This window comes from Lacerta agilis, chromosome 3, assembly GCF_009819535.1.
Source record: "Lacerta agilis isolate rLacAgi1 chromosome 3, rLacAgi1.pri, whole genome shotgun sequence".
Classification (NCBI taxonomy): domain Eukaryota; kingdom Metazoa; phylum Chordata; class Lepidosauria; order Squamata; family Lacertidae; genus Lacerta; species Lacerta agilis.
In genome coordinates, this window is record NC_046314.1 from 71,778,855 (window position 1) to 71,790,903 (window position 12,049).

Sequence of the window (12,049 nt, forward strand, 5' to 3'; positions counted from 1 at the left end):
AAACTGAGGAAAACCATATACCTCAACAATCCTAGAGGTCCAAAATAATGAAAAGCTAGTGCAGAAAGTGGCTTCATTGTTTTACAGTATGCCCTTTAGTCTGTACTATAAAGAACAGTTTCTGCAAATGTTTCTATTTATTTTCTTTTTCACAACAATTCAAATTTTATGGTGTGTTGTGGCTCAGGAGCTGTCATTTCACTTAAGAAAGGCAACTCTGACTTATTATTTTTTCAGTTGTATTTCCTCAGAAGCTGAGGACTCTGTATAGTATGTGACATTCCTGCAAATGAAAGAATTCTGTAAAGCAACTTAATGATCTCTGAAACAGAATTTGTTAGTTTATTTGTTAGAGGCTGCTAAACCATTGTTGTTCAGAGGGCACTTGGAAGTTGTGATCTTGGTATTCTTGCTGGCAGGATAAGCAGCAGTCAAGACTCCTTTAAATGGATGTGAACAGGCAGTCATTGACCTTTCAATATGTCTGTTGGACTCCATCAGATCCCATGACTCCATCAGATCCCATGACTTCTTTTAAATACAACAGATAACAGGGTCACTTATATTACAAAATTAATAATTCCAGTCCAACACAGGGCGTTTATGTTACCCCTACTGAACATTTCCCCCTCAGCTTTTGTCAAGGGCAGATATTTAAACATCCCCAGAAATGATAGACATTGCGGATGTCCATTGTACAACCAGCTATGTAAATGCATGCTATCCCCTTTTTTGGGGTAGTCTTAACATCATGGCACAATGAAAATACCAGATTCTATCGGTCTGACATTAACCCAGAAGTAACTGCCAGGGTGGCTGAGTTTTTGTCAATAGTATCACTCAGAGTGGTGAATGGCACTATTTAGCAGGAAGAAACTCCAATGAAAATCCCCTCGTTATTACATATTTCACATTCCTGTGTGTGTGTGTGTGTGTGTGTGTGTGTGTGTGTGGATGTTTATGATGGCCTGTATTTGCAATGCCTAATAAAGGTTTGGCGAAGTAAGTAAGACTCAATCAGAAAAGAAATAGCACAGTAGTTTTCCTGTAGGACTAATTGCAGTCGTCAACAGGTTTACCATACTCATTGGATCAATCACCCATCTCCTACTACCCATCTCCCACCCTACCCTCCCACTATATATAAGGGTCTGGTGACTTCTGTTTCAGTGTATCTGAAGAAGTGTACATGCACACAAAAGCTTATACCCAGAACAGACTTAGTTGGTCTCTAAGGTGCTAGTGGGCAATTTTTATTTATTTATTTATGCCCAAATAGAGTTATAAAAAGGAAAGCTGCAATAAACCTTCCATTATGCTGGGCAGGGGTCGGTAATCTTAAACCATATTTCTAATGCTTGTCTGTCTCACTGGCTGCTACTAATACAGAATCTATGCAAGAAATCATCTTGATATTTAATACTGGCTTTATTTGTGATTTTAAGGGATGCGCTACTTCAGAAATTTGAAAACTATAAACCCGAAATGCAAGAGATGATATGTGTTGCTGATCAGTTGGGTTCCCTAATGCAATATGAGACCCCTGGATTTCTTCCAAACAAGAGAGTGCATAGAGGTACACTGGAAAAACTTTATTGGAATATGGAATTAAAAGTATAATGGCGCTTGCTGTGATTAGCATTGGATATTTTAAGTTGTGCAATAAAACATGCTCTATTCAGATTGTAGTTCAGCTTATTCATACATAAAAGAAAACTACTAATAATAATTACATTCCATTATGTACTGTAAGTGTACCTCCAGTGATATTAAATATTAGATCCTATGCAGTCATCCACTTGCATCTCTTAGTCTGCAATTCTGTGCCCACTTACTTAGAGAATAAGCCTTACTGAACATAGTAAGGGACATGCATGCATAGAATTGCACTATTTTGATGCTTCAGCTTCTGCCTCATGTTTAGATGTCAAGTATAAATGTGAGTGGTCTTCACTGGTAACCTACTTTTGTTTGTTGTTTAGCAATGGGGCTAGCTGTGATAGAAGTAATGCAAGCTGTACAGAGAACGTGGGTGAACTCGAAAGTACGAATTAATGGAAAAACCCAGGCTGATGCAGTGGAGAGATATGTTTGACATTGCTGTGAAATGGCGAAGGTAATAAAGGAAGAAATCTAGTTTGTGAATTATCCTTATTATCAAGAGTACTAAATTGTAGGCTAAGCAAGTATTGACTTTTTAAAGGCAGAGGCAGAATGAACTGAGGAAGTATTTATAGATTTTTGTGGTTCCTACATCATTACTTCTGCTGTTGATTACGATTTATAGCCCTGTCTGTGTGACTACTTCACAAAACCTATTCTTCTAATAAGTGCCATCCCTGGAGGCTGGAGGCCACAGGGCAAATCATTGTGTTTGGACCTTCCCATACTGCTTGATCCAGGCATGTCGGGTTTTTCTTTTCTCTCTTTCACAATGCTTTCCTCCCCCTATTTCACCCCTTATGCAAACTCTAACTTTACATTTCATAATAGTATGCACATTGTGTATCATATAGGGCGATGTATAACTTGAATCTTTAATCCAACTTCTTAGATCAAGAGACAAAAGTTTTTTCTCCTTGCAAACTAAAGTAAATAAAGTTAAGTCCATTATTTCATTCCTCTTAACATTTCAGATTTGGTTACTACAACATCACCAAGATTAACCTTGATTTCCTGAAGAGCTAACCAATTTTGTAAGATGTATAGGCTCAGTGATTCTCCGTTCTCTCTGTTCTTCCCATTTCCATTCTCTTTCTTGGCAGTGTTGCCAGCTGCCTTATGAATGAAGACATGTTGCAGTTGGGCCCCAATCCTCCTCCTATGCTTATGTTTTTGCAACTGTAAGAGGGCTTCCAGGTCAGCATTTGGGATGCATTCCCAGGCAGTGTTGCTGGCCATGGGTGTCATTATTGGTGCTGTGTTATGGTGAGATGCCCCTCAAAGTCCAGATTGGTTGCCCAGATTCCCGCCGCTGCCACCCCACATCCCTTAGGAATTAGTTTGATTCTGATCTCCAAGTTAATTTCCTCTAACTCTTGAGGTTAGCACATTATTGTAGGTGAAATAAATAAATAAATAAAAAGAGCTTTATTTAAAAATAGATGGGAAAAAAATTAAACCTGAATCAATACAACTACCAAATCTGTAAGCAGTGTTGATGCAGTGTCTCTTTACAGGATAGCTGACCCAGACCAGCCTGTACTATGGTTAGACCAAATGCCAGCTCGAAGTCTTAGCAGAGGCTTTAATAATCACATCAATCTAATCAGGTATGATGCTTTAGTGAAATCTTGTTTGCATCAGAAATTGTGCCAGAATCACACATTTTGCACAGAGGAGTTCTCGGTGTTGGGATTTCTGAACTTGTATTCTGACATTTTTTTCTTTAAATGAGTATGTACTGTATTGCATGTTTCTTAGCCCCCTTTAGATTTTTCTTTTCCTTTTCCTGAGGAGCTGGAATTGTACATCTACACTGTTTTGGAGTCAAACAAATAATTCCCGTATCTTTCAGTACTGCCTTCTGTTAGTTATTTTTCCTACACAGAAACCCACAGCTACTCTTAAAATCTTGACAGGCATTTCTGAAAGGTAATATATCCAGCACAACTGATTCATTATTGCATTATGCTCCATCACAAGCCCACTTCTTTTCAAAGCATAGCTTAGCAATTGTTGTATGTTCCCTCTTCTCCTATACTACAAAACAAGATACCTAGTATTAGAGCAGCCACAAAGAAGGAAGGCAGAGAACACAACAAAAATATTGTCAATCACAGGGGTTTAGACTAAGGAGTATATTTTTAAGCTGCCAAAGTTTGTAAGTTTCCTAGTGAGAACTTGTTGCATTCTTGCTTTGACCAATTACTTCTTTGTCCAATCTTTACCAATTGCATCAACCTTTCATGGTACAAGCTGGGTAGTTTACATTCAGTTTGGGTCGTTCTGATTTTTTCCCCCTTGACTTCATTTATATTCCTTAACTAGATTCATATCAAACTTTTCTGAAAATCTAAAGTCAAGTTCTAAAATCTGCTTGGCATAGATATATGCTGACTGCATAACTACAAGGCCTACCATGAAAGTGTGGTAACTTCTAATTCGCCTATAGACTCACTGCCTTCTTACTAGATCCATCATAGCTTATTTTGTAGTGTGAAATGTCAGCATAGAAAGTGTTTGATAGGCAGCAATGGGTTGTGCTGGCAGTGGAAAGTTTGAATAAATAATTTGGAACTATGATTTCTCTGCTCCTTTTAGAAAAAAAAATTCTTCTGCTAATATGATCCTTGCTTTTTCATAAACTGCATTGATGAATCTGCCTTAAGCTGCCACTTTTTTCCAGGCTTCTTTTCATCGCTTATTATTATGCAGTTCTTGTTTAGTCATAGCAGGTTTAATTAAACTAATTAAGCACAACTGGCTCAGGTAAGTGAAATTAAAGACGAGTAGCCTAATTAACCCCTGTGATTGACAAGTAGCTTTGTCTCTTGATATTTGCGGCTATAAAGCTTGCTCTATGAAATCTTGTTTTGTAGACTTGGAAACGAGAAGGGACTTCAACAAGTGCAATAATGGTATGTAGTTTTGCCTTTGGTGTACGTGTTTGTGTGGCTAGCTGCACCCCAGACATATCTTTTTACTGTTCATGAATGTTTGAACCATTACAATTACGCCAACAACATTCTAGATGGAAAACAAAAATTCGTGTTTGCGAGCATTGCTCAGAATGAAAATTTAGCTGGAGAGTTTAAATAGATATAAGCAAATATAATCCAGTGGCCATAAATCTTGAAATGAATTATCAATGCATGAGCTTTCATTCATTTCATTTCAATGGCCCTGGTTTGGGGAAAAATATTGATGAATTATGGGCAGTCTGTGTAACCATATCCTGAGCAGGGCTGAAAAGTTGTATTAGGTGAAATATTCCCATACCTAAAATGATTACAGCTTTCCAATGCGTGCACAATGTTGAGTAGCTCAATAAGTTAAAAGGGCTCAAGTTTAAGACTTCAATATTATAAATAGTTTTTTTTTATAGATGTAGGACCTAATAACTATTGCTCCCAGTTTCCCAGTCTGCTTGCCTGTAAAGACAACCTCAGTACAGAAACAAAATAAAACTCAAATTAATTTTAATTTTATATATAGTAGTTACATCCTTTTTCTTCTAAATGCTAACAATGACTCTTGTCAGTTTAATATTTTTAAAGAGAATGCACAAATTATCAAAGATTAAAAACTGTGTGGTACAATCTGCTGTTAGTCAAAGTTGCCTTGTAAATATCACTTGAAAAATGTTCTGTTAACAGTGCAAATTTATCTATGCAAATTTACTCTGCAGTAAGTTCCATTATTTCAAATGGAGCTTACAACATAAATGTATTAAAAATAATCCTATACACTTACTTCAGGTAAGTCTCATTGAACCCAATGAGTCTCATGGAACCCTTCTAAGTAGAAACACACAGATTTGTGGTATAACACGTCCATAATGCTTGCAATGCACAAAAGTTCTCTGCAGGTAGAGTCCCTTGAACAAGTTTGAACTCCAGTGTTTTACCACATAGAAATCATATAGTACTTTCACAAATGGTATGTAAATGCTTACTATATGTTTATGTCCCGTTTTTTAAAATGTTTCTTCTCTGCAGGGGACAAGTTATTAACATAAGATATCTGGAATATTTTGAAAAGATGCTTCATTTTATCAAAGACAGGATCCTTGTTTATCATAGGTAAATAAATTCTTTCTTTTCCCTCATTAATACGGTAAATTTTTTATATAGTATTCAAGAATTAGGTGCTGCACAGTAATATTTTAAAACATTCTGCCTGCCAGGCTTAAAATCTAAACAAGATGAGACCATGGGGAGGGAAAGATGAGATTAGAATGTTTGAAGCATTGCATAAACAATTGAAAAGACAGAAGGGTGCAGATTTCAGGTGTCAGTGAGGTTCAGAGAAAAGAGACAGCAAGAGCGTGAGGATGGAAATGTGAAATAGAAATTACTTGAGATTTTTCAAAGAAGAAAAGCATTGGCTGAGCAAAGATAATGCAGTGGGAGAGAAAGAAAAAGGGTGACAGATAAGGAGGGGGCAAAAGGTAAAAGCACAGTAACAAATAATTTCTGATAAGGAGATGCATTTCAATAAATGGATGTAACACAGGAAGAAGATGGGCAAATTGAGATACAGAATAAACTGAACAAACAACAGAGTTTAAGAAACAGATAGGAGAGGGGTGAAACTGAAAAACTGGCAAACCAAAAGAAGCATGTATCTCATGTATCTCTCTCTACGCCCACAGCACACTCTTCCATTGTCCCTCCCAGACACATGGATGCCAACCAGGTTTAACTTCATATATGAGTAGGTTATATTGTATAAGGTTATTTTCTCAGTAACATAACCTAGATATGCCTAAAAAGCTATTGTGTTTATCTTGTTAGAATATTTTCACATTAGTATAAAAACTAGAACAAAATATTTAATTGAAATTCTTTTTAAACCCGTTTGTCTAACCATTTAGTGTTAATAACCACAAAGAACTAGTAGACGTTCGAGAAGCTCTGGAGCAAGTGCAAAAAGTAGAAGACCTTCTCCCAATAATGAAGGTAGTCTTTCTCCCCTCCCCCACCCCAAATTCCTCTCCCATCCAGCAAAACAACTGTATTTTGGTATATTAGAAGTAAGATCATGCAAATAACAATAGTTTAGTGATGATCCTTCAAATCTCATGTGAAAGTGAAAATGGACTTAAAGCTACCATTTTAAATTTGGATATGATTTTTTTTCTAGTACGCAATAAGGGCTTGCTGAGGAAGGTCATTTTGCAAGGAAAAGCTCACTAAACTCCAAGCTAGTTTTCTGTGTATTACAATGTCTTATAACAACTTGTTGGTGTGGGTGTTTATTAGTGTCTCTTGGAATGATGAAGGCGTTTTTAATTGCAAATTGTTCATAGTAAAGAAAATAAGCTCAATGGATCTTACTGCATTTTAAGTACTCATTACAAGGAAGACTTAACAATACCGCATAAATGAAAGATACAAATAGCATGAAAGGAAAGAGGTGAATAACTTTGAGCAGGAGGCCAACACTTTTTGTCAGAGTGGGTCATGTGTTACTTATTCATAGGGTCAAACTGCAGAATTTCACAATTTAGCAACCATTTTAGCTAAAAATAATCCCCTCTGAGATTGAATGTATAACCTTGAGAGTGCTGTTTTCTATTAGTTGAAAGCAGTTAGCTGAATACCCGGTAATTCAATAATTCTCTAAAGACGGTTGACAAACTGGTTTTCCTGTGGCAGGTCCTGACTTCATGTCAGAAGAAGAATGTCAACATGCATCTGGTATTTGAACAGGAAAATATAAATTGCCCAAGTATCAACAACTAGGGGAACTATATCTCTTCTATGTTTTTAGCACATCTCTGTTGTGTGTTATGCTTAACAAGAGCTTTAAACCATTTGCCTATATTTAGGGAGGCACCCAGGTGGCGCTGCGGGTTAAATCACAGAGTCTAGGGCTTGCCGATCAGAAGGTTGGCGGTTTGAATCCCTGCGACAGGGTGAGCTCCCGTTGCTCGGATCCCAGCTCCTGCCCACCTAGCAGTTCGAAAAGCACGTCAAAGTGCAAGTAGATAAATAGGGACCGCTCCAGCGGGAAGGTAAACGGCGTTCCGTGCGCTGCTCTGGTTCGCCAGAAGAGGCTTAGTCATGCTGGCCTGGCCACTGACCCGGAAGCTGTCTGCGGACAAACGCTGGCTCCCTTGGCCTATAGAGCGAGATGAGCGCCGCAACCCCAGAGTTGGACACGACTGAACCTAATGGTCAGGGGTTCCCTTTACCTTTAGGGAGGCCATAGGCCACAAATAGCAAACCTTCCTTACTTTTAAGAGCCCCCCTGAGTGCGATAGGTGCAATTCTTTTAGCAGTGAGAGAGAAAATGCATGTAAGATGTAAACTTTAATGGAAAGAAACGTTGCCATTTTTTTATAGCCATGCTAGTTATGTAGTACAGTATAAAGGAAAACTGAAATTGTCTAAATTGTAATATGGAACAAACAAACAAAATCCACTTTTTGATATTTGTTTGAAAGCAGCTCCACAGTAAACAAGAGATGGATTCACGGTCAACACCAAAGTCCCAAGCCTCAAAGATCCAGGAAAAGAATATGATGGATTTACTATCACCATAACAGGAGATAAGTAAGCTAAGTTTCTATTTTATATCTGTAAACTACAGACAAAGGCTTACTAGTCTTTATTTTGATTATTTTAAAAAATAAATTGAAGACAATGTTATGGCAGTCAAAGGTTAGGCCAAATTTCAAATATGCTTGGTTTTCCTTCTGAGTAAACTTTGTCAGCAAAGCTGCATTTTTTGTGCTTTAATGTGGTATTAAATTAATATATTTACACTCATATAATCCATGGAAACATGTCCTAACACTTAACCAAAATCTGACTTCACTAACAGCTTGTAAGTTGTATACACTTATTATAGTTTTATCCTTGTCCATATTGAAAGCTTCTCAGGTATACAGTTTGGATGGCACATGATACCCACCATTGTTCTTGCTGCTTATGCTCCCCAAATTAATATACTAGTATAACAACTCTTCTTCTGTGAAAAAGGGGGGAGGAATCAAGCAATATTCTGTATTTTCCTTTTCAGGGATACTGACTAATTTTTTATATGGGCAATGTAGTAGCTAAAGGGTACATTCCGCCAGGTCCTGCTTCTGCCCATTCCTAAACATCTCTCCATATTTGTGTGAGTGTGTGTTTAAAAAAAGATTAAAAATATTACCAACTAGTTAACAAAAATATCTGCTTTGCCTTTTTATGTTGCTTTTTCAGTTTTGATGTTTGGTCTCTGAAGCCAAAGTAACATTGCATTCATTTCTAAATTCAACTGGAAATTATTGAAATACATTTTAGAGCAACTTAACTAATCGTATAATAACTGTATGCATTTGTATGTGTTTGTTTGTTTGTTGTTTGTTTATGTATGTGTTGTTGAATGTATGTGTTTATTTTAAACATGCTTCTGATGCAGACATATATTTTCAGGATTGGGAACATACTATTTTCAGTTGAAACGCAGACAACAGAAGAAAGAACACAACTGTATCATGCAGAAATAGATGCTCTTTATAAAGACTTAACCACCAAGGGAAAACTACTTGTTTCATCTGCAGAATCTGGGGTAAGATCTTCCATTTTGTAATTAGTTTTTAGTATTTGTGAGCCCAAAAGATCTAAGAGCACAGGCAGGCTGATGCACAGAGAGATTGTTTCTTCAAATATTTGCACCCCAAGGCATTTGTGACCACCCTGTGATCATTGGTTGAAGGGTGGTATGCAAATTGTCATCATCATCACCATCATAGGCTTGGCAGGTCAACATCAGTACCTAGAATTTTGTGTCAGAAGCATATATGCAGCTTTTCAAAAGGTTTCAACAAACCGTACCAGTTCACAATCTGTCAGCCACATTCTACTCCAATTATAGCTTTTGTATCCCCTTCAAGGGCAACATCATTTAAGACCAGGTTATAACCAGGAAGTTACCAAACCAGTGACCTTTGTGGCCAAGCTATTCTGGTCTGGTAATAGCTGTGTTGGTGAACCAGATAAAGTGACCCTTTTGACCTGTTCATCAAATGACTCATTATTAGCTGCTCTAGAGAGCAGTGCATGAGGAGGAAAGGTATCATTTGAAAGGGATTGCCATATACTTTCTGTAAAACCAAATTTCAAAATTCCGCATGTCAGTATTTTTTTGGACCAACATTCTTAGGCCAAACTGGACCCAGTGGTGGGTGGGGGGGTTGTTTGCTGCTATTCTTGTTAATTTTTTGTATCTTTATTTAAGATGTTGTTATGGATGTTGTTTATGTGGAAATTGTTTCAATTTGGTTGTTTACTTTTTATTTATTTTTGTTTATGACTGCTTTTGTTAATGTGCATCAATATGTATTTTTTCATGTTGTAAGCCACCTTGAGCATGGTTTTAACTCTGGAAAGAATGGCATGCAAATAAAATTATTTATATATGTTAGTCCAAGCACACCACTAGTCCAAGTCACCTGAGCCTCAAGTGACAGCACTGGGTCAAGCACAACCCCAGACTATGCATCTAAAGCTGTATGTTCAGCCAATTCTCAAACCTGAGAACCAACCCTACCCATAGGACCTCTGTCTTGTCAGGATTCAGTCTCGGTTTATTGGCCCTCATCCAGCCCATTACTGCTTCCAGGCACCAGTCCAACGCAAAGTATTAGTTAAAACGCATGCCATCACTATAAAATATTTAAAATATTACTCCTATTTATGGTTAAATGCAATGCATTGTTTAAACATTTCAAAATTTATTTTTGTTGGGCTGGATCCAGAGTGTCCTTTCTGTGAACAGCCTTTTTCCATTTGTGGAATGCACTGAGATACAACAGAAACTCTCTTGGAAGGAAGGAGGGGAGGCTCTTTTCTCTCATTCCCCCCAAATGTCACCTCCCACACAAGGTGCCTGTCTCCCAAGAGCAGCTATTGGCTAAAATCTGATCCCCACCCTACCCTTCTTCCAGCAGGAATTCTGCTCACAGGAGCTCTGGATCCAACCTTTCTGTTCCATTACTATTCAAGGTTACTCACATGACCCCCAAAAATTAACATGGCAAATTAAAAATATATATTTTTTTTATCACGGCTTGAGAGACCACATTAGATACAAAGCTTAGAAGGCCTTAGCAAATGAAACATGTCTATATGGCTTACAGTCCTATATAAACCTTTTCCTGCTTGAATGCTGCTTCTTGTCATGCTACAACTACCAATTAATAAAGAATTATACAGATAATAAAATACTGCATATTGCATAATGAAAACACTTTTTCCATAAATTCCATCCATTGAATTTAATTTGCTTGGTGCATTCAGTTTTCTATTGCTATTTTGATTTTTCATGTTAAATACATAGTTTTATTTTTATTAGGAGTCGGATGCTGTGTGCAGTCTCATCCTGTCTCTCGTATATTATTTCTATAACTTAATGCCTCTGTCCAGAGGGTCCAGGTTAGTATCTTTCTTCATATGTAATAACTGTATCCGCAAATATTACATTGTGCACAGTAATATGAGATCTTACCTTACCAGTTTTTCTTCTCCTGCCCCACTTTTGCATGAATGTTGGCAGACGTATTATTCTTGTGTGCACCTTTAATGAGAGAACAATTCCTCCATTTTGTAGTACATATATTCTCATTTTGTATTTGACATGTTAAAACTTGTCTTATGCTCTGCAGTTTTTTTTAATACACTTGGAAGTAAGTCCTGTTCCACTCAGTGCAGCTTACTGCTGTACAGGATTGTACTGTTAAGTATGATATAGCAATATTGAAATTAATACAGCCGGGTCACAAGTACATTGCATTGATTTTAATATTTATGAAAATGGAGAATCTCTTAACCTTTAAAAGCAGTAAAATATTCTTGTGTTTCCATGGAATGCTTTGTGAGCATTTTATTTCTTTTGTTTTTGTTTGTTTCTCAGTGTGGTGGCTTATTCAATAGTCATGGGAGCCCTGATGGCAAGTGGAAAAGAAGTATCAGGAAAAATTCCAAAAGGAAAGGTACACTCTGAATAAAATACCCTGAAATTTAGAAAAGAGCAGCTTGTGACACCCAATCCCCCCCCCTTGCAGCTTACACCTGTGTCCAATTTTTTTTAAAGCGTAATGTGAGGCTGGGTATGAATGAAGTAATGCAGATGTTCAGGAAGCAGCTTGTGAATACCTGCAACTTCTCAAAAGATAAAGACATGTTTGAAAGAGAAGTGAGATGTGTGAGAGAGCATTTTGTTTCAATGAGAGAAGTAGCCCTACGGACTGGAAACTGTTGGTGTAGCAAAATAAATAAAGCAGCAATCCTAATCTCAGAGGGTGATGTCCAGTGTTGTCTACCTGCAAATGGAATGGGCACCATTAGCAGAAGTTCTTCACCCTACCCTTTACCCCTGACCTGCTGTGGAGGCT

General features: G+C 37.4%; 1 protein-coding gene across 1 annotated transcript in view; it reads left to right on the top strand.

Annotated features, from left to right (window-relative positions):
- Positions 1–12,049, top strand: part of TTC13 (tetratricopeptide repeat domain 13) — a 36,889-nt gene that overhangs the window by 23,245 nt on the left and 1,595 nt on the right. Inside the window, 11 exon segments of the mRNA XM_033144246.1 lie at positions 1,446–1,576; positions 1,983–2,065; positions 2,067–2,116; positions 3,180–3,272; positions 5,661–5,744; positions 6,539–6,626; positions 7,682–7,690; positions 8,125–8,222; positions 9,090–9,225; positions 11,011–11,090; positions 11,569–11,647. Coding sequence (XP_033000137.1) covers positions 1,446–1,576; positions 1,983–2,065; positions 2,067–2,116; positions 3,180–3,272; positions 5,661–5,744; positions 6,539–6,626; positions 7,682–7,690; positions 8,125–8,222; positions 9,090–9,225; positions 11,011–11,090; positions 11,569–11,647 — 931 coding nt within the window.